Raw genomic sequence first — 23,819 nt, 5'->3', positions numbered from 1 at the left:
TGAGGGTTAAATCCACATTGAAATGGTTGTCCATAGTTTAGCACTGGTGACTGATTGGAATTCATAACACTTGTTACATAAGCTTGAGAATTATTGGCGAAGTCCGGATCAATATTTATGCACGTGTTACCCAAAGCGGCATGGTCACTGTTTTCAAAATTGCTTCTCGATAGTGAATTACTCGCCTTTTTCTTTTCACTCTTTTTCCTCTTGCTATTTTTTTAGATTGCCATTTTTTGTTATCTGACATGAAGCCCGATGTTTACACTACACAATGATGTCAAAATTTATTTAATAATCCATTTTATTTTAATTTAAACCACTATAATATTTCCCGGAGAAAAACTGTCCATGTCTTCACTCTTCACGCTCCACTGATGTATGATGTAATACACCATTCTTAATGCTTTAATGGTGAAAACCACAATGTTTGTTATTTTCTCATGTTGGATTTTTTTAAAGTGAATTCGAAATACATGAGTACGTCTTCAAACTAAAGACATTGTTTTTTAACGGCATTAATTACCCTAAATTTATGATTTCTATGAAATGTAGATTACTATCTCCTTTTCTCACTGTTTAAATGAATGAAACAAACTATTTTTCATTTTTTTATCCGTTAATCAATGAACATGATGTTAAAACATATGCATTACATTTGGGTATGATATTCTGTGAACTATGATTTTGTTCATGTTCGAGCCAATAAACAAACATATAGGGAATCAGTGACTCCTGCTGTGACACTAGTGCAATAAACAAGGGATGTACAGCAAGGAAATATCATTTCAAAACATTCCTTAAACTAGGCCTTTGTCATTGATATCGATGCCTCGTCTGTTAATTGTGGGCTAATGTCACTGTTCTGATATCGATTTTTGAAAGTCCCGGCTTTTCTTATAATCGGTCCTGGATTCTACCATGATATTGTGGTACAACATGTATACTATTGTTATAGTCGGTTCAAAAGCGCTTGTCGCTTATGTTATTTCTGACTTGCCGACTTAAAATAAAATTTATCTTATCTTATCTTAACCCGGCAGATATAACGTGTATATAGATAAAATCCGGCCTCTAGGTCTATACAGAGGTATAGGTAAGAAAAACACTGCCCTATAGAGTCTAACTTTTTTAATTCTTTACCAATTTAATAAATTTGGGTATCGTTGTAAAGAATGAACAACCAGCTTTCAGATTTTTTTTTTATTTCTAATTGAGAAAATTATGCTAATATTATCTTTCAGTCATTGTTGAAAATGGCGTATTTTCACACAGAGAAACAAGTAATATGAAATGGTAAGGGCAGGTAACCCAGGCTACGATATAACTCCCCATGAAAACTGTTGTCTGCTACCTTATCCTATTTATATTTTTAACCAATCAAATGAAAGTAAATTGTAAACACCGTTCCTGCATTGTTGTCGCGACAAGATTGGTCGGCCCAGTTGTCTATCCTAAATTATGATCGGACCTGCTTGAGGCCATCAGAATTATTAATGTCGTTCATCTTTGTCGTGATATTTTTTTTACTTTTATGTTATAAAAGGAATGGCAATATTACTATATTATAGTATATTCCATACTTTTTTAGTAGTCTATCATGAACTATTTTAATGCAACGTTTATAAATACGTTGAAACTGTTGTCTATCACAGATTATTTAGCTTGACTAAATAGGCTATTGAGCAAACAGATTTTAGGCTTAAAAGTATCACGTTTATGAAACTGTTGTCCGCATCTCAATAATATGTACCTTTTAATACGAAGTTGTTAGTGTCTATCAAAGAAATATTTTAATTGATATTTATGTATGTCATACAAAAATAACCCTATCATATACCATTTCTTTTATGGACATTTGAAGGTACATATTAACAAAATCAATTGATATATTTTAATTTTTGCATCAAATATGTTCTTTGATAATATAAAGAAAAGTACATTGATCAAACAAGTGTAAGTGAGAAAGAAATAGAATTGGCTTCAATTGCCAATCAATAATTTCTGCTCACAGTCTGCAGTCTATCACAGATCAATGAGCAATTGCAATGACCAACAGTTAACACAAACGCTTCCGTGGGAGGGGGGATGGCACACCCGGCACATGCCCCATCACTAAAGTCTTCAAAGTTTGCATTCTATCTCAAAGGAGTGGAAATTAATAAACTACACCTTTCAAATGCCATCATGTGCAGGCGATGTGAACTCATAAAAACAACAAATTCAAACAGCGCAACTTCCTTTAATTATGTCCTCTTGATGTTTCTTCATCCGTATATAAACATCAGTTTCCACGTCTTCCAACAATTTCCAATACTGGTGAAAATGTATCCATCATCCGTGTGATATTTGTTGAAAACAAGAAAAGCATACATGCCATAAAACTGAGAAAAAAGTTATTTTCTCCAGTCTTGTAGCAGAACGCAATCCTTGAACATGTGCAAGATATGCCATGAAGTCAATATCACCACTACTTGAAGGCCACCGATGTGTTATGTTCACTTGTATGTCTTTCTGATGTCTTCACAAATTGCTTACGTCTAGCGGACCCTTGGGGGGAGGGGTACGCCCCTTAGGTATGTCCTCTCTTGGGGAGCGGAGTACGCCCCTTAGGTATGCCCTTTCTTGGGGAGCGGAGTACGCCCCTTAGGTATGCCCTTTCTTGGGGAGCGGAGTACGCCCCTTAGGTATGCCCTCTCTAACGTCTATTCCTGAACTCTCCCCTGCTTTTAAGATAAACTTTCATAACCAGTATCACTTATTACCTTATTATTATAATAAAATTCATTAAACTTATCTTGAAGCCATATGATGGCAGATAAACAATGGTTAAAGTTAAATGAACAGTAATGTTCATTTCTATTTTTTTTATTGATAAGATTAATCCCAGTATGAAAGATTCATTTTATGTTAGAAAATAAATAAAATATATATGTTTAGGAAAGACAATTAAGAAAACCATGTTTTATGATAGACAATATTTTTTATGTAAATGATAAATAAGAAAAAATATTCTTATTGTCTATCATGAAATATATATTTCTTATTGTCTATCATGAAAAATATTTCTTACTGTCTATCAAGAATTGTTTTTATTTTTGCCTTTCATGTAATATTTTTCTAACTGTCTATCATAAATATTATCATATTTTATGATAGACAATAAGAATTTTTTTTTTTAATATTTCTTGTTGTCTATCATGAAAAATATTTCTTACGGTCTATCATGAATTATAATTTTTATTATTGTCTATCATGAAATATTTTTCTGTCTATCATAAATTTTAATACATATGTTTAAATTAAAATATTTCTTATTGTCTATCATGATTTTTTTTCTTACTGTCTATCAGGAATTATTTTCATTATTATCTATCATGAAATATTTTTCTAACCGTCTATCATAAATTTAATAAATATATTTTATGATAGACAATACGAAAACAAATTATACATAATTACAGTAAAGCAAAAACCATGATTGACTGTAAGAAACTTACTACTTGTGTTTTCATGTAATTATAGGACAAATAAGAAAAATATAAATAATTCTTATTGTCTATCATAAATTTAAAAAACAACAACATATTTTACGATAGATAATAAGAAAAAATCTGGATAAACAGCTAAAGTTCAACATTTCAAGAATAATATTTTACGATAGACAAGAGGAACTGCGTTGATCATGAATGATAGATAATATGACAAATAAGACCACTTTTTTATGCTTCAACTATAAAATTTTCATAATTTGTTTTCAAGATAGACACCAAAAATGTGTTTCTCCTTTGTTGACTTTCGTCTATAAACTCGAAGTTAGAGCAATATTAAAACCATTACCAAGATTTCCAAATCCTTTAGGCGAAGACCATGACAAAACACGAGTTGTCGTTTCAATTTCATGTGTTCGAATCGCATCCAGAGCCTCCAATAAACTTTTTTGCATGGTCGCCGCCATGTTGTATCACCTAAAACGACCAATTTACGGTAGTCGAGCTACTTTACATTACTGTACAGTATATTAATAATTGTGATGCCCACTAAGAGGTCGTATAATAATCTGAGATAGACAATAGCATCGACGGACAAAGATTCCGGATTTTTTTTCGAGAAAAAAATGTAAGTTTTGAACGATTGGCATAAGAAAATGTGTGTTGTTGTTTTGTATATTTTAATTGAAACGCAATTTGTTAGAATATATTTTATTGATCATTCTTATTCTCGTAGAAAAAAAGGTTAAAAATGAAATGTCACAATGTTTTATCTTTAAGTTAAAGTTAAGTTAAAAAGTTAAGTCTTAACTCATTTTGTGATTTACTCAGTATTGAGTAATGATATTAAAATTGCAATTAAGCTCTGGATCTGATACCTCATCCATAACTTCTGTGGTCATTAGCCCATCAAATAATAATCTGTGAATTAGACTGTAGTGTCAGCCATATAGGCACCTCCAACAGCCTTGCGGTTGAACTAACTTTTATAGCAATACAGTTGTCATGTTGACTGCATGTTGAAAGGTTCGGCATTCAAAATGCAGTTGGGGAATACACTCTTTCTTGTGCTTTTTTAGTGTAAAAAGTAATTTGGTCGTACATGATTAAATGGAACACTAACAGTCAGTAACGGAACTTGTTGAGGTCAGCGAATCCAGGTTTAGGGGGTTCTTGTCCAGTTCGAAATAGGTAACACAGGGAGGAGTGTAGTGTCAGCCATATAGGGCACTTTCAACAGCCTTGCTGTTGGGCTAGCATTTATAGTGTTGCTGTGGTCGTGTTGACTGCAGGTCGAAAGGTACTGGGTTCTAACACCCCATTGGGCAATTCCCCTGTCGAGAAAACCCCCCTCAAGCTTACACTCTGTCTTTAGCTCCAGAATTTTAAAAGACATCCTGACCCAAATCAGTGGATGATTTCGCCCAGATTCTTCAAGCTGGTAAATGGATGGAATCCACCAGGAATTTAATACTCTATGTGTAAGATAAGGCCACTAAAATCATTCTATTAAAATTATTCACAATAAGTAAGTGAATAATAATATCAACAGGACAAGCATATGGGCTGGTCCAGAACTCCTGTAATGCCTAGCTGTTCAGGCACTACTTAGGTTGGTTTGAGTGAGACTGAATCCTTTTTGGCATGTGATTGAAAATCTCTTTTTAGAAATTTATTCTTACTATCTCTCATCTTTTTTTTTTAAGAATGACCTTGTAATGAACAATGGCAACAGCGGAAGAAAATCTGAAAAGCCAGTTCCAACTGCTACAAGAGCAACAACAACAGAAGCTTCTTAGAAGAAAACAACGCAAGGAAGAACAGCAGCGAGCTAAAACAGCCTCCTTGATATCTTCAGGAAACTCTGCCTTTGGTGTGTCAGACCAACTAGACTTAAAAGTATGTAAGAAAGCTTGGAATTGTGTTGTAAAATTGATTGGCTTTGAATGTTTGGATAAAGGTGATGTAAAAACTGTCTTTTGTGATATTTTAAGGTTACAAGAAATTATTTACCTTTATTTTATTGTTCAGTTTGCCTTTTCTTTAAATAAAATGATCTTGAATGTGTTAGTCTATTGAGTCATTTTCAAAATTAATTTGGCAAATCAGATGTTGTTACCGGGTATCAATGTTTTATACAATTGTCTGCAGTGCAATATGTAGCATATATATAAATTACAAAATGATTTTCACTTATCTGCCCGCTAGTTATTGAACACTGTCCTTGACAATATGGTGTGAAACAGTGATTGCAATTTACACCCATTGGCCCTTTAATTGGAAGTATACAACTTGCACTTCACATTCAGGTTAATAACTCAAATAGTGGGTTGAGTAACTATTACTGAAATTGTTACTATTTCATTGTACTTGTACAATATTCATGTTATCTATCCAGTATGATATATCATAATCTTTTCTAGCTTACAGAGCCAAAGAAGAACAACTATCTGTCTGACGAACTAGTAGACCACTTGAATGAACAAATCCGGGTAAGAATTATTGTTCCAACTGTTACAAATGTTCGCTATGAACTGAAAATGTTTTAAATACTGTTTTGGAGACAATGTAGAACAAATAATGATGGTAGCTGGTTTATTTGTTTTAGTGGATTTTTAATTAATGTGCACCAAATCTATAAATGTAATGTTATTTCAACTAAAACTTCGTAAAATTTCTTCTCAACTGTTGGCACCAATGTCAGTTTACCACATCAGTTAAACATGTTGTTTTCACCAGAAACAAAGGGAAGTGTTTTCAACTTGTTTAACTATTTCTGTGCCAAACATATTAATAAAAGTAACTTCTACGTCTCATTAATGCGACATCGACAGTTTCTCAGGCTGTTGCTTTTTACGACTTTGGTGTCAAAGCGGTTCGGGTTAACTTACACATTTCGGCTACATGAATGATCCATGGTATAGGGCGACAGCCTTAGTTGTCACATGTTTTAAGACTACAGCACCACACATGTTTTTAGGCTTCAGCACCCAACAGTTCAACTAACACTGTAGGTATTTAAGGATGAAGATGGTCTCATGCATATATATATATTTATACAAGCTCCTCGTTGATAGAGACTTCGAGCTACCTAACCTGAAAAGGGCTAGGCTAAATGAGGAGTGAAACATGTGTAATAAAATTTGTCTCAATGTTTTATTGAACAAAAGATTATCGTATATCTCATATTCTGTTCAGGAGTTGAAGGATGAGAACGGTCGTGTATACAAGCTCCTCAGTGAGAGAGACTTTGAGCTGCGTAACCTTAAGAAAAAAAGGGAGGAGGAAAAGGCTGCTCTTGCGGGTGAGTTCACTTAATTGCTACTGCAAAATCGTGTGATATGATCATGCTTGTAAACAATGTTCATTGAAACAGGGCCTTGTTTCATCAAATATAATACGAGTGGTTTCATACCGGGATTTTCAACAGTAGAATTACCCTATTGAAAGATTCTCGTAAATACAATTCCAGTTTAAGAATTCTCGATGAAATCTCACCCAGGAGTCTTTAACTGGGCAATGAAAACATTGTCTTGAGATCATGTCATATCATGTCATATCATAACAAGTTGAAATATAGAGTTCAGAATGATACTTATATTAAAATGTTGTTTTTTAAATTCTGTTCTACATCATAATCAATTTTCAAAATAATATACATAGGATCTGCCATAAGTTATCAAATATAGCATGCTTGAGGAAATTTGCAAGTAAGTATTGAACTACACCATGAATCCTGCAACACTAATTTTGATTAATTTTAAGCATGTCTGTTTCAAAAACATATAGTTGAGGTATTGTGATAGCGTTAGTGTTGCCATGCAAAATGTTAAACCTTCGCTTTACCTAAAAAAACGTTCAAGATTTTTAAATGACCCATTGTTTACATGTTGCCAGAGACAAAATTTACATGTATAGCAAGATCCATAACTCAGGCTTCAATAATTGTTGAGTTATGCCCCTTGTTCAAATGAAAAATACAACTGATGAGCATTTGGGTTCTTCTTTAATTCTACATGTACTCAAAATGTCAACTGATTATTGTGTGTTTATTTATGAGACTGATTTTCTTTTTAGCCACCGGAGGTCCAGTCACAAATGAGACTGCAGGGACCAAGATTGTGGAACTGTCCAAAAAGGTCAGAGAACTCACCGCTGAACTTGAGTCGGAGAAAAACAAGGGCCGACAACTTGCCAAGAAATGTCAACAACTACAGCAACAGGTAGAAATGGTTGATGTCTCAAGCAGTCCATGTTACACCGGGACAGGATGTGTGTCGTGTGATTTTAAAGATGAATTTTTTAGATCTTATGTTAAGCGTTGAATTTTATGTGTGTGTTATTTAATTATCAAAGTATGTTTATTTGTATTTAAATATGGTTTTAATGAATGAACTCTTACTAAGTAAACTATATTTAATGTGTTCAGCGAGAAGATAATCTTCCATGTTCTTATTGCATGACTTTTCGTTACAGGTCACAAGTTCGAACAGTGACAACAAGTCCATAAGGGCCTCCACCTTGAGTCTTCGGTCCAGTATAGATGAAAAGGTATCATATGTTACTATATTAATGTTTCCATACAGCACTGGTTTTACAAAATATGATTGAATATTTTAATTACAAAAAGTTTCCTAGCTTAAAACAGATTATAATAACTTGAAACAGTATTTAGAATTATGGAATCATGCACAGGCAAGTAACAACATATAAACATACTTGAAGATACAGTGATATCATTGGTTAAGAAAATTATACTATTCATTTGAAAAAAATACTTTCAATTATTCAAAAATGCTTTATTTGATGCATGGACTCAAATATGTATAAGAGACATATTTTTCTTCTGCAGACTGAAGACCCAGGTGAGATCAAGGTTCTACAGGACAAGCTGAGACAGATGGAGTCTAAGATGATTGACTACCGTAACAGTAACACCTCGCTTAAACAGGAGCTCAGAATGGTCACAAAGGTAGCGTTTTCTGACTTTTTTTCAAAGAAGCGTGTCTGTTATTTTAAGAAATAAAGTCATAGCCTTGGTGTTCTTGTCGCCAGTGTCATCATCGGCGTCGCTGTGCAAAATCTTAGACCTTGGCCATAGCTGAAAAACTGTTCAAGATATTCAAATCAAAATGGTGCAAATGTTCCCAGAGACAATACACCCAATATTAATCAGAGCCGATAACTCTGGCTTTGATAATTGTTGTGTTATGCTCCTTGATGGAATAAAAAAAACAAAAAGACATCCTTTTGCGTTCCATCTGTGGTGCACTTGTTTTTTTTATGAAAAATAATCTTTGAAGAGCTATGGTGTAGTGATGGGAGAGATTTTCTTCATGTGATAGAAAAAATTTAACTAGATATACAAGCCGAAATCTATTATTAAATTAATTGTATTTTGTAAAAACTTTGAAAGGTGAAATATTTTATGATGCACTCATATCTTTAAATGAAACAAGCACAACTGAAATAAAGGTTGCAAACTTTCTAAGAAGAACTGCAGATCACATATGAAATTTCCGAAGAAGTAAAGATTGAAAGTGAGCAATCATAAATATGTTTACAAAGTCCTGAATAATTGGCTCAATATGTAATAGAAAAAGAAAAGTTTTTGAAATTGTGTGTTTTATTTCAGGCCTTATCCCAAGAAATAGGAGACAATGTGAGTGTACAACAGTGTCTGAACTCCACCACCAGTTGGAGAGGCCGGGCTCAAACCATCCTTCAGCTTCAGCAAAAGGTTAGTGTAGAAGAAATATAATAGTTTACATGTGGCGAACAACCAAGAATAAGCTTGCCAGATTTCAAACTGGTTATCTCTTTAATTTGGAAAGTGTTTGGTCAATCACTGAGAAGAAAAACATTAAAACGTGCAAGTCATAAGTGAGGTTATTAAGTCTTACATTTACTTAGTGTGTAGAGCTACCCGTACATCTTGAATCAAGATTCTTGATGTTGCCATTTGCTTTAAAACATGTTTGGGAAACCTTAAGTTTCCTCATGATTTTGTAGATATCATTCCCACTCCTTTTGAACGAAACCTTCACAAGCCTGTATTACCTTGATCACAAATTTGTATGGGTCCTGCATACAATAAAGATGTTAATTTTAACTTAAATATCTTACACGAACACATTTACGTACATATACACATACACCTACACATACATACTGTTCATATTCACGTTCACATACATGTCCACATACACATTCATGTACATATACATGTACACATACACATTTACGCGCACATACAAACACACATACAAGCAGCATTTTGCTGCCTCTCTATTTTACATTCTGATCCTGTCTTTCAGAACGAGGAGCTAAAGCAGGAAGTCCAACGTCTTCAGGGCAATGTGTCATCTACGGACTTAGAGGGTGAAATGATGGGGGGTAAAAAACGCTCCGCCATTGACAGGCACAAGGAACAGCTCAAGAAGATTGAGAAGGAAAAGAAAGACGCACAAGAGGTGGGAAAATTCACTGATTTGCAATGGGTGAAATGTTTAAGGAACACACTAACAGATTTGTTGGCAATGTTTTTTTTTAAAACTTGAAATTGAGTTAATTTACATAATTTTATGGACAAACACCAAACAGTAACTGGCAGATACTCATTTTAACGTAATTTTATAGTTAAAGCCTAAAATAATTTAATTCTGAATTTTTGAATTTTTCATGATGTTTATAATTAAAACAAGCCCTTTTTTCCACATTTTGCTCGAAATAAATATAAATTGATGTGTGACTGTATGAAAGGAGAATGATTGTTTTTGTGTCGCCTGAAAAGACGACATATATGGGTTACTTTTGTCGGCGGCGTCGGTGGCGGCGTCGGCGTCCGCGTCCCATTTTCGCTTTTCCGGGGTATATCTCCTAAACTATTAGTGGTATCAACTTGAAATTTCATATGTAGATAAATCTAATTGAGGGCAAGTGCAGTGCACATGAGCTGTTACTCTTGCTTCCATATTTTTAGAGTTATTGCCGTTTGTTATTTTTCATGCTTAAAGTTTTGTCCGGGGCATATCTTGTAGAATATAAGAGTTATCAACTTGAAACTTCATATGTAGATAGATCTCATGGAGGGCAAGTGCAGTGCACAATAACAGTGACCATTGCTTTCTTAGTTTTAAAGTTATTACCCTTTGTTAATTTTCATGCTTAAAGTTTTGTCCGGGGCATATCTTGAAGAATATAAGAGGTATCAACTTGAAACTTCATATGTAGATAGATCTCATGGAGGGCAAGTGCAGTGCACAATAACAGTGACCATTGCTTTCTTAGTTTTAAAGTTATTACCCTTTGTTAATTTTCATGCTTAAAGTTTTGTCCGGGGCATATCTTGAAGAATATAAGAGGTATCAACTTGAAACTTCATAGCTAGATAGATATCATTGAGGACAAGTGCAGTGCACAAGAACCGTAACTCTTGCTTCCATATTTTTAGAGTTATTGCCCTTTGTTAATTTTCTTGCTTAGGTTTTGTCCGTGGCATATCTCGTAAACTATAGGAGGTATCAACCTGAAACTTATTCCGTAGGTATATCTGATTGAGGGAAAGTGCAGTGCACAAAAACCGTAACTCTTGCATCTATATGTTTAGAGTTATTGCCCTTTGTTAATTTTCATGCTTAAAGTTTTGTCTGGGGCATATCTTGAAGAATAAAAGAGGTATCAACTTGAAACTTCATAGCTAGATAGATCTCATTGAGGGCAAGTGCAGTGCACAAGAACCGTAACTCTTGCTGCCATATTTTTAGAGTTATTGCCCTTTGTTAGTTTTGTCCGGGGCATATCTTGAAGAATATAAGAGGTATCAACTTGAAACTTCATAGCTAGATAGATCTCATTGAGGGCAAGTGCAGTGCACAAGAACCGTTACTCTTGCTGCCATATTTTTAGAGTTATTGCCCTTTGTTAATTTTCTTGCTTAGGTTTTGTCCGTGGCATATCTCGTAAACTATCAAATGCCACCTACACTTGAAAGTTAAATGGCAACATCATTGTCTATAAATGAATAAAATGCCAATCTAACAGCTATAATGTCGACAGTAAATAATTCGTCAGGCAACACATCCGACTCGCGGAGTTCTAGTTGAGTTGTAAATCTTCTCTTAGTCTGGACTGGAGGGTAATTTTCAAATTCAAGGAGGTTTTATTGTAGTTTTCATGATATCAAAAACTAAATACCTGTGAAATGTTTAAATTTCATTTCCATAGTTAAAATCAAGAGAGATATCCAGACAGGAAAATTATAGTGCAGGAAACGTGTCTGGTTTTTTTGCATAATAACTGCTTTTCATAGAAAGATTTACAGTTCAAATGCATATGCAAACTAAAAAAATCTCCTCTGTCAAATTGGTTTGCTGTATAGATGATAATGCATTTAAGATTTTCAGAATATTTTTGGGGGGATGGTAGGATCTCTAGCTTGATATCTGTGGTGTTTAACTGGAATAATTGCAGGCCTTAAAAATGAACCTTTATCCTGAACAATTTCGTTTTTAATATTATTTGCAGAAAATGGCAGCTGAGAAGGAGGCATTAGAAGAGGATAACTTTGCCCTGAAACACAAACTGGATGTGTCTAAAACCAGGTTAGTATAGGATAACTTTGCCCTCAAACACAATCTGGATGTGTCTAAAACCAGGTTAGTATATATATAGGATAACTTTCCCTTAAACACAAACTGGTTAGTATAAGATTTCTTTGCCCTGAAACACAAACTGGATGTGCCTCAAAGCAGGTTAGTAGGCATAGCAACTTAAATATTGCAAAATGTTGGAAACACAATAAAGTGAACTGTGTTGGGAAAGAAATATTGATTCATTGTAATTGTAAGTTGATTAAGATTGGCTTTCCAGGGTCTCCACATTTTCCTACAATTAAAGATTGTCTTCTTTTTTCACTGATTACCTCGTGAGGTTGCAGCGCTAGGTTCTAGACAATTTAAACAAAACCAAGCTGTCATGTGGTCCGATCATGGCCATAAAATTGTCAACAACTTCAGTAATCATTCTGAGTTTAGTTTTATCAAAACTTTACCAAAGTAGGTCTATGGCATTAAACATTGAATGTTGAGATTTGTATGGAAATATTCTTAAGACTGAACAAAATTGATGTAATGAATCCTTAGTTTCCTACTGATCACTGAACTTAGATAATTTGTGTATGGGCCGAATATCTTGGCCATGTTCAGTAACCAGCCATGTCACCCAAGTCACGTCAGAGTTTTGGACCTTGAATTGCTTGAATAATTAAGCTTTATAAGAAACATTATGACAGTCGTAATTAGTAAGAGTTTGCGAATCATGTTTTCTACTATTTTGTCAAAATAGATCCTACCCCTTACATTTTTATTTGGCTGAGCTGAAAAGCCTGTGATGAAGTACTCTCTCATTATTTGAATGTATACTGGGCCAATTATTCAGGACTATGTTAAAGTTTACAATGTTTTAACTCCATTCTGGTTTTCTTTCATATCTGTGTTGCTCTGGAATTTTCATGAACACACTTGTTAACTGCAGAATTTCTAACAAGGATATCGGCAACTTTTTCAGCTGTAAATGTTTTATTTAGATATATGAACATATCATAATTTTTTTCACCTTTCAAAGTTAACAATGAAGTTGTAAACAATGTTATTAATTTTAATGAAGTTCTGACCCTTTTTTCTCCTTTTAAAGTTAACTATGATATTGTTAACGTTTTGTTAACTTTGATGAAGTTTGAACAATTGGCCCATTATTTAATATAGGTGCTTCATTATAAAATGTTTGTACCTGTACAGCTGTTTACTTTGATGATGACAGAGTATCCTTTCTGATGTAGGAACCAGGTGCTTTCCAACGAGATAAAGTCACTGAAAAAACAGGTGCCCCAGTTGCTGCAGAAGAACGAACATGACAACGAACTCATTGAGGCACTCATGGTACTTATTGGTTCAAAAATAGTTTATATTTAGTTAGTTTATAAAAATCATTATAAGCTTAAGTTTTTACCAAAGTTGATTGCTTAAAAATCCTGTGTGAGTATTGTCATTCAAAGCTCAAGACTTGGGAAAATCCCAGTCGAGGGAACTTCAAAAAGTTCTGTTACAGATGATATTCCATACTTTAACTTGCAATTTCACTTAAAAAAACAACATATTTTAACAGATTGGTCAATTTTTTCTAAATAAACCAGAACAATTTGTAGAACTTGATTTAGTAATGAAAATATTATTCGATTTTGAAGTAGTGTATCACATAATATACTGGCCAATGTTTGGACTGTGTAAGAAAGAAAGCACTTAACTCCTAATTTTGAGGCACCTACATTTTTTTTGATGCCCTAAAGTAATGACCCTGTCCATCCATCTTGTCTGTACACATTTTTTTTTATTAATAACTTATCAGCTGTTCAAGATATCAAATTCATACTTTCTAAACTTCCTCACAGTAACATAAACAATACACTCTTGTGTAACTTGTTCTGTAACTTATGCCTAAATATTTTCGATTTAATGCCCTTTGTATACTGAGAAATTACGACAATTTTTATGTTGTATTTTTAATTAAAAGACTGTTCAAGATGTTAAGTTCATTTACTTACCGTAAAAAATTGAATGTCATTGTCAATTCAAACAAACCACTTATTAAAGAGTTGACTGATATAAATGGAGCTTCATATAAAAAATTTTTTTTTAGACATTTTCTTGTTACATGACAATTTCCCAGCAAACAAGCTTGGTGATGCAATTTATAGACAAACATAGAAGGAAATAAGGAAGCAATTTCATGTATTATTTACAGTTTGTATGTTTTATATAGAATGAAATAGTATCCTTGTATGTTTCGGAAAAGAATTTGATTAAAAGTAGGGTGTTGAAATTGAACATGAACATGATATATAATGGTAAAAAGCATGTGACTCATGAAGTTACTGTATTGATATTTGTGTTATCACTGTCACTACATTTCCTTCACACATTTCGACTTGTCAGCAGTGATGTGACATACCATGGCAACATAGCCGTGTGATATTTGTATATTAATGTCTTAAAATTGCTGTTGCATTGCTGTCTTGAATTTAGAGTCAGTTCATATGTTTAAATGTTACCTTAGACTTATTCTTTTGTCATTTTTTCATTGGGAGAGTTCAAAGGTTCATAAATAATATTTTTTGTTCATTTGTAGCTTACTACATATACAGTGCATTATGTGAAAAGAATGGAATCAAAATATATAGAAAATCCTTTAAATTGATATGATATATTGGAAATTTGTGATTAAAAAAGCAGTTTTGTTCCTTTTTTTAGGGATATGTGTTAACATATATTATATGGGATGACTGCAAGTCAGTTGATTCTAAGTTTGCTGTTTGTTGAGTTTTGATATTATTACTTCATTTTTTACCCTAAAGAAAGGGCACTCAAAGCTATGGCAGTAGTTGGTCAGATCCAAGGAGAAACAACACAACATGAAGCTGGAGCAATAACACCCGATATCTATGCCATTACTTCTATACATAATGTTAGTTATATGTCAATCTCATATCATCACAGAAAGAACAGACAAAGCTACGGCAGCAATTAGATGAGGCCCAGAAGAACCAACACAACATAAAGCTAGAGCAACAACACCAGATCAACGAGATGGCGGCAAAACAGCAGCACGAGAACAACGTAGTGGAGCAGCTCAAGGTCATCGTGGGAGACAAGGAGAATAAGGTCAAGGTCCTCGAGAATGAGATACAGCAGCTTAAACTGGCCGTAAGTATCCAACTTTTACAAGTATTCATTGGTTGAAATTAGCTCAAGCCCAGTACTGATAAAACTATCGTGCCCTTGATCAATGCAGAAAAAGGGGCCTTTTGGCCAATGCTGATGTCGGACCAAATACTTGGGTCCTTGACCAATGTAGTAGTCAGGTCCTTGACCAAGGTAGTAGTCAGGTCCTTGACCAAGGTAGTAGTCAGGTCCTTGACCAATGTAGTAGTCAGGTCCTTGACCAATGTAGTAGTCAGGTCCTTGACCAATGTAGTAGTCAGGTCCTTGACCAAGGTAGTAGTCAGGTCCTTGACCAAGGTAGTAGTCAGGTCCTTGACCAATGTAGTAGTCAGGTCCTTGACCAATGTAGTAGTCAGGTCCTTGACCAATGTAGTAGTCAGGTCCTTGACCAAGGTAGTAGTCAGGTCCTTGACCAAGGTAGTAGTCAGGTCCTTGACCAATGTAGTAGTCAGGTCCTTGGCCAAGGTAGAAGTCAGGTCCTTGACCAATGTAGTAGTCAGGTCCTTGACCAAGGTAGTAGTCAGGTCCTTGACCAATGTAGTAGTCAGGTCCTTGACCAAGGTAGTAGTCAGGTCCTTGACCAATGTAGTAGTCAGGTCCTTGACCAATGTAGTAGTCAGGTCCTTGACCAAGGTAGTAGTCAGGTCCTTGACAAAGGTAGTAGTCAGGTCCTTGACCAAGGTAGTAGTCAGGTCCTTGACCAAGGTAGTAGTCAGGTCCTTGACCAAGGTAGTAGTCAGGTCCTTGACCAAGGTAGTAGCCAGGTCCTTGACCAATGTAGTAGTCAGGTCCTTGACCAAGGTAGTAGTCAGGTCCTTGACCAATGTAGTAGTCAGGTCCTTGACCAAGGTAGTAGTCAGGTCCTTGACCAATGTAGTAGTCAGGTCCTTGACCAAGGTAGTAGTCAGGTCCTTGACCAATGTAGTAGTCAGGTCCTTGACCAAGGTAGTAGCTAGGTCCTTGAACAATGTAGTAGTCAGGTCCTTGACCAAGGTAGTAGTCAGGTCCTTGACCAATGTAGTAGTCAGGTCCTTGACCAAGGTAGTAGTCAGGTCCTTGACCAATGTAGTAGTCAGGTCCTTGACCAAGGTAGTAGTCAGGTCCTTGACCAAGGTAGTAGTCAGGTCCTTGACCAAGGTAGTAGTCAGGTCCTTGACCAAGGTAGTAGTCAGGTCCTTGACCAAGGTAGTAGTCAGGTCCTTGACCAAGGTAGTAGTCAGGTCCTTGACCAGTGTAGTAGTCAGGTCCTTGACCAAGGTAGAAGTCAGGTCCTTGACCAAGGTAGTAGTCAGGTCCTTGACCAAGGTAGTAGTCAGGTCCTTGACCAAGGTAGTAGTCAGGTCCTTGACCAAGGTAGTAGTCAGGTCCTTGACCAAGGTAGTAGTCAGGTCCTTGACCAAGGTAGTAGTCAGGTCCTTGACCAATGTAGTAGTCAGGTCCTTGACCAAGGTAGTAGTCAGGTCCTTGACCAAGGTAGTAGTCAGGTCCTTGACCAAGGTAGTAGTCAGGTCCTTGACTAAGGTAGTAGTCAGGTCCTTGACCAAGGTAGTAGTCAGGTTCTTGACCAAGGTAGTAGTCAGGTCCTTGACCAATGTAGTAGTCAGGTCCTTGACCAATGTAGTAGTCAGGTCCTTGACCAATGTAGTAGTCAGGTCCTTGACCAAGGTAGTAGTCAGGTCCTTGACCAATGTAGTAGTCAGGTCCTTGACCAATGTAGTAGTCAGGTCCTTGGCCAAGGTAGTAGTCAGGTCCTTGACCAATGTAGTAGTCAGGTCCTTGGCCAAGGTAGTAGTCAGGTCCTTGACCAATGTAGTAGTCAGGTCCTTGACCAATGTAGTAGTCAGGTCCTTGACCAAGGTAGTAATCAGGTCCTTGACCAATGTAGTGTTTGGCGCTTGCCTGATACTTAAACCAGGTTGTTGTCAGATGAAGTATTCAGGGCCTTTGACCAATGAAGGATTTGGTCTCTTGATGAATGCTGAAATTGGATCCTTAACCAATGAAGTATTCTGGCCACTGACCAATGCACTATTTGGGCCCTGCATCTATGCAGTAATTGGGCCATTGATCAATGACTGATTTGAATTTTTACCATAATTGGTTGGTCATGTACATTTTTGGTAGCTTTCATATGACAGTTCTCTGCCTTCTACAGTTTACACAATTTGCTGCCACTTTGCTACAATACTGTTTATATATTGATGAATATAATTGTTCATGATTAACATTTATCAAAGCTTGAAAATTTGCTGAATTATTTGTTATACTATTAGGTACTAATGAAACTGCAGATTTATGCAAATTGATTGTCTGCTATATCAGCTGAACAGTTTTTCTGCAGTCATTGATCAATCAATCAACCTTATATGTTAATCAAGCGTTAAGTATCTCTGAGATATAGGACCTCTGGATGTAATACATAATAATCAGGCATTATATTTTAGAGACTTCATAATTTTATGTCTATATCATAATCATGTTTTTACCTGTTCACCTCTAATCTATCAGCACATCCAGAGAGCCCAGGCCAACAAGCTATTTAACGTGAGTAACCAGGACCTGTCACAGTTGGAGGGCGCTACCCCCGTGTCCGTCCAGAATGTCATCATTGACAGTCGACCTTCCACAGGGTTTGAGACCATAGATCTACAGTACCAGGTCGGCAATGAGACACCTCAGCCTGAGTCCAGGTAACACAACAAATAAGGACAATAAAAAATGCATGGAATAGACGCAGTCATTAGTATAAAATCATAATTTAATAATTTTAACCAACATTATAAAAGGTATTGTTTTCATTTGAAAATGTCTGCATTGGCTATCTCATTCAAAATATTACTACTGGGTATTTATTTTTTTTTAAAAGATGGGTGCTCCCACAAGCAGCATTTCCAATTGGCAAAATTCTAGTTTTCCATGACCAATGTAGATTTACATTATGTTGAAATCTTTGTAGGCAGTATCAGGCAGGCATAGTGAAAAATCTTTGAAATTGATATATGTGTAACTGGGTATTCAATATGTATATAGCGGCACTTATACTGTCTCGCTATGGAGCTAGCTTTAATAGCGACACGGTAGAGTGACCGCCTGCAGAGCTAGAGGTCGTGGGTTCGAACCCCGACAGGTGCACTTAACAATTTGTGCAGTCTGTTACATATAAAACCATATTTTTTACTATTCCTGACCATTTCTGCCACATATGGTTGAAAGTTATGTCATGTTTTATACTACAGACTTTGCGAACAACACAATTACTTTCAGAATGTCCAACATGGGAGGTGCAATGCCTGTTGGTGGGGAAATCCCGACCATGGCCCCTCTCTCCCGATCCAACACTCTTGAAATGGTAAAACCTCCTTCCCGGGCTCAATCAAGGAACAGACCTCCTTCAGGAAATAGGCCAGCTTCAGGAAATAGGCCTGCCTCAGGAAACCGGCCTTCATCTGCTAACAGGCCAGCTTCTGCAAGGTGATACAACTGATGGCGTTGATGGATATTTTGTTCACTTTGCCATTTTTTTTTTCAAACTTTAATATAATTTAATGTTTTCTTTTATGTATCTCATAATCTGGGTGTGGTTTTCAGCATTATTGGTATGGTAATCATGCAAAACACTTATTGGCCACTGAAACCATATTCAGATACAAGATACTTATATGGTAAACAACATTTTCACAGAGACAAGACACATAGGATGTATTTTAAAGACATTTGTCTCTTGGCTTACTGAGAAAACTGGATAAATATTTGCATTCACATGCCATGGTCTTTTTTTAAGCTGCTCTGGACAAAAAGTTGAGCTATTATCATAGCCTTGGCATTGATGATGGAGACGTCATCGGCCATAACTCAAAGACCATGCAAGATATTTAAACATATTTTCCCGAGACAATACACACGTGTACAGCAAGATCCATAACTCTTATAAATGTTTTGCCTGGTGGTCAAAATGAGGATGTCACTAACATTTAGAATTTTAGATATCATAACAAATAATTCAAACAATCTGTACAGCTGTTCCATGGATCAACATATAATGGTCAAGTTATGGAACCAGTGTCAAGAATACGGGACAGTGGAAGAGTGAAGACACTAGTGAAATATTCAGATATCATAACAAGTCATTAATATTTTGCAGCCGTCCTATGGATCAACAGATGATGGCCCAACAGTAGTACCAGTGTCAAGAATATAGGAAAGTCAGAGTGAAGATAATTTTGAAATATTCAGATATCATAACAAGTCATTGATATTTTGCAGCCGTCCTATGGATCAACAGATGATGGCCCAGCTGCAGTACCAGTGTCAGGAATACAAGACAGTTGCTCAGGTAGCAGAGGTTGAAAGGGATAAACTTTCAGAACTCACAAAAATCCTACAATCAAGGTATTCAATTATTTACACAATTATATCTTATTATGTCGCTTTTAAAGTGCTGGGTTAAATATATACATGGTAAGATTCAGGTTTATTTCTAGACCTTGTGTAAAAATTAATCTGACCAACCCACTTAGTTCAGTGGACTATGAGAGACTTATATCAATCCTATAACAGATGAAATAAAAAAGAGTTTTAATGGTAGATGGTGGGGATCTTTTTTGAGGCCTGTTACTCAATGCTACTTTCCTGCCTGTTGAACCAGGTGTGACGAGAGCACAGTGAGGCTGCAGGAATGTCAACGGGACTTGGTGGACCAGCGACGGAAAAATGCTCACCTTGAAAAACAGATCGGCAGAGTCAACATCGGCAGTGCCTCCACGCGCTCAGGTAGGGTTTCAATTAGTTTTCATTATGTTTGGATTTTAAACAAAACAAAGCATTGATAATGTCCAAAAATTCAATTTTGTTGACATTTTTTCATGCAAAATTTTGTGGACATACATTTCAACGGGAAACTGGGTCGCAAGGGAAATCAATTTTTCTCATTTGGTGACTTCACCCATACTCACATGCACCATACTCACTCATGTGCAACTATTATTACTGCTATATTTATGGTATGAACTAGATGAAGTGATAGTTATCAGGAAATGGAGAGCACTTTCTCGAAATAGGTGATATAAATCTATTTTGCAAAATCTAATCATCATTCTCTATGTCTGGTCCATTTCTTGTATTGCAGCTGGAAACATGTCAGCACGTAGGAAGTCTGCACTAACAGGAAGTGTGACCAGCCTTCCCACGATGCCTGAGGAAGAGGAGCCATCCAAAATGTCCATGGAAGAACTTGTTGTTAAGTATGTATCAGAGGAAACAAATGGTTTATTGACAGCAACAGGGAATGTAACACTGGGGAAACAGAATTTCACCTTCATTTTAAATCATCTCTAAGAAAACTAGAGAATCATCACAGCCTTAGTGTCAATGTTTGGCTGCAGTCATTACAAAATTATAGCATCTGCCAGAACCAGAAAACAATTCAAAATATTCATAAAAAAAAAGTCCGGGTATTGTGATAGCTAAATGTGTTGTCTGCGTTGTCATAGGGCAAAAACTTCGGGCAGAACTCAGAAATCATTCAGGATTTCTAATGGTACTCATGCTTTCAGAGACAATATGCTCATGGATGGCAAGGCCCATAACATTAGCTTAAATATTTGTCGAATTATGCTCTTTAGTTTAATTGGAAAAAATCAACAGGCAAGAGTTCGCTCTGCAGCAACTTATGTTGAAATTGGCATACAACAAAGATGTTAACAAATACAAAAATAAGTAGCCAGTCCATTTCACTGGTTAGATATTCATAAAGTTATGCTCCTTGTTCAGATAGCATTGTTATCCACTGGCAGCATTCTTGTTTCATTTACCATGAAGTAAAACTTTGAAACTAATGATTTGAAAAGCAATCTGTTTTTCTCTAAAACTCATTTTCAACATTAAGATATTCACATGAGCTTTTGTAGACATGTATGCATGACAAACATATGCATAGAGTCCCAGAACTTTTTTAAATATTTGCAAAATTAGACCAATTGATAGACTGGGGAAAACTTTTTGCATCCTTTCGTGGTGGTACATCGTCGGCAACCCTGCTACTTTATTCCGTTTAGACAACATCAGTATCATGGGAAAATTGACTGACAAAGTCTGGTTTTATGAATATTAATGAGGTAGGGGAGAAAATTATTCTTCAAATGAAATTGTATGTTACAATTAAATACTCTTCAAATTAGAAGAATAACCAGGACGTCATACAGGGGTTTTGTTACTAAATATAGAAAATAGCAATGTAAATTCATTGGCTAAGATTCTGAAGAGGTCCTCATTTGGCACCCATGAAATTGCATCAATATCTTTTCTTCATTAACAGATTATTCTAGTGAAATGTCCCATAGTACTCAATGAAGGAGAGGGTATAAGTGCACCGAGGGTGACAATGGTGGTGATATTGTGATGCAGTTGTCCATAAATCATTTTTGTTCTTTTCAAGCCTTGAAATACAGAGGGATGAGAATGACGCCTTAAAGACAGCTCTCAAGACAACTTTAAAGGCGAAAGAAGAAGATATGAAAGTGTATAGTGACACCATAGAAGAGACGAAAAAAGTATTCCTACAAGCGTTAAGACAATATAAACAAACTGTTCATGGAACCTAGCATACAGATTGGAAAAATATTTAAATGAAATCATATTGATAATGTTTTGTGTTGTTGCGTATGTTTTGCCAGTATATTCTTTGGAAGCGCTTAATGCAGTTAGAAATATGTTATATTACACAATTATAACAATTTATTTACCTGTTAGTGTTAAAGAGCTAAAGTTATGTACCTGTAAAACTCTGAAAACTGAAGTAACGTTTTACAAAAACTGAAAACTGTACTAGTGGGTACGTTGGTAAATTTTGTACTTGACAGTTGAAATAAAAATTTCATAGACATATATTATGACATGTCGCATGTTTCAAGTGTAATACAACCATTAGGTTTTCTCTTTACTGCATTAGTATAGTATAAGTTCACATTGACGCCATTTCTCCATACTCACTTAGCATCAATTTTTAACAAAAAAATAAACAAAATCTTCATGTGATAAAAATAATCTTATATTTGTTGCTTGTTACTTGTTTCGTAAAGTTTCGTATTAAATGGCAACTCATGTAAGATCGTATATGATTCTGATACATTGACTCTAAAGGCCTGTATACACGATGAAAACCCTGTTTTATTCTTGGAAATGAAAAAGAAATAGAAGTTCCAGGGTAACCCTTCAAAGGCAAGACTGCTTGTGTTGTTATTTTAAGTATTTTTTTTTTTTTTAAATTTTCATTCAGAAAGATCCTGTTGTTTTAAAATTACATTTTAGCAAAAACCATTGTCTGTACTGCGTGTCATTTGCTGAAATAATGGGGAAAAGGAATTCGAAGTCATGTGATTTTTTTCTTTATATCAGTGAGTTTTAAATATAATGCAAATATGTTCTGTTGGCTTTCAAGATGTTTCATTTTCATTTTTATTTGTAAAATAATTTGACTATTTATTTGAAAAGATTTTATTATATAAGGTATTTAATGTACATATAAGCTTGGCAAGTCATCCATTGGCAATGATGTTAAATGTTGATACCTGATAATCCCATGTAATTTTGGTATTATTGTCAAGAGTATTCCTTACTGATTACTAATATGTAAAATATGTCTCTGAATAATCATTACAGATAATCTTATGGCAGTTTGCATTTTTTCTTCATTTCAACTAAAATCAGAAGTGAAATGACCAATATCCAATATTTCAAGGTCAAACCCGTTAGTTTTTAATACTTGTATACGTATAATATTAACATGATCTTTCTCTTCACATTACACCAAATAATATGGGATCACCAGGTATCACCATTTTAAAGTATTGTACATTGAATACCCTAATGAATGTGCTTTCTTTACTGTGATGTTATTTATAGTATTATTTTTTTACATTCCATCCATTGCTAGAAATTGCTGGTGTTGCTTTGTGCGTGAAGTCTTCAAACTCAAAATCCTTGTTAGATATTTTTGTACCAAAGATATATCTTGTAAGAGCACTTATAACAGACATTGATTTGAATCAAGAGTTGTCTGGTATTGAACAACTTCAATAATCAATTTGCTGTCTCTTCTGATTGTTAAATTTATCATTCATTTATAATTTAACATTGTTTGCTTTTTACACTTAAAGAACATTTCTGTGTAGTTTAGTCAAACATAAATAGCTATCACAAATATATATTGATCTACATGGTAAAGTTTAAATTTGTTTGATTTTCTTGTTACTTTTACTGAGATTTAATGTTGTCATTGCATACCAACAAGTTTCATGTTGTATACGATATAGGTTTATCATTTTATAATTTATTGTATGTGCAAATTTTATTTGGTTGGCTTTGAAGATTATTTGTTATTCAATTAAAAATGATGGAAGATGTGATTACTAAAATAAAATATGAATAAAATTGTGTCCTTTCTTGTCATTTTTGTGACAGGCTATGTATGACTTGGGAGTGATAATGATATTCGTATTAACCCCAGGTCTGAACTAGATCCTTTATATTTACGCAGAATGTACCTCACAAATTT

General features: G+C 35.1%; 1 protein-coding gene across 1 annotated transcript; it reads left to right on the top strand.

Annotated features, from left to right (window-relative positions):
* Positions 1–3,935: 3,935 nt before the first annotated feature.
* LOC128233595 (coiled-coil domain-containing protein 13-like) lies at positions 3,936–23,698 on the top strand. Its single transcript, XM_052947342.1, has 18 exons — positions 3,936–4,119; positions 5,198–5,390; positions 5,915–5,983; positions 6,690–6,795; positions 7,569–7,714; positions 7,968–8,042; positions 8,344–8,463; positions 9,127–9,231; positions 9,809–9,964; positions 12,018–12,094; positions 13,330–13,429; positions 15,044–15,250; positions 17,777–17,958; positions 18,533–18,739; positions 19,532–19,657; positions 19,914–20,038; positions 20,394–20,508; positions 21,702–23,698. The coding sequence occupies exons 2-18, from the start codon at positions 5,217–5,219 to the stop codon at positions 21,865–21,867; spliced, it is 2,256 nt and encodes a 751-aa protein (XP_052803302.1). The 5' UTR covers positions 3,936–4,119; positions 5,198–5,216; the 3' UTR covers positions 21,868–23,698.
* Positions 23,699–23,819: the final 121 nt, after the last annotated feature.

The sequence above is a fragment of the Mya arenaria genome, chromosome 5 (genome assembly GCF_026914265.1).
Source record: "Mya arenaria isolate MELC-2E11 chromosome 5, ASM2691426v1".
Taxonomy (NCBI): Eukaryota; Metazoa; Mollusca; class Bivalvia; order Myida; family Myidae; genus Mya; species Mya arenaria.
The sequence above is the reverse complement of the archived record's forward strand: the minus strand, read 5'-3'. Positions and strand labels throughout refer to the sequence as shown.

Bases quoted from the DNA above. Each gene is read 5' to 3' on its own strand.
- LOC128233595 (XM_052947342.1), top strand. From the start codon at position 5,217: ATGGCAACAGCGGAAGAAAATCTGAAAAGCCAGTTCCAACTGCTACAA. The intron at 9,965-12,017 runs GTGGGAAAATTC...TATTATTTGCAG, and splicing joins AAAAGAAAGACGCACAAGAG to AAAATGGCAGCTGAGAAGGA. The intron at 17,959-18,532 runs GTAACACAACAA...AATTACTTTCAG, and splicing joins ACACCTCAGCCTGAGTCCAG to AATGTCCAACATGGGAGGTG.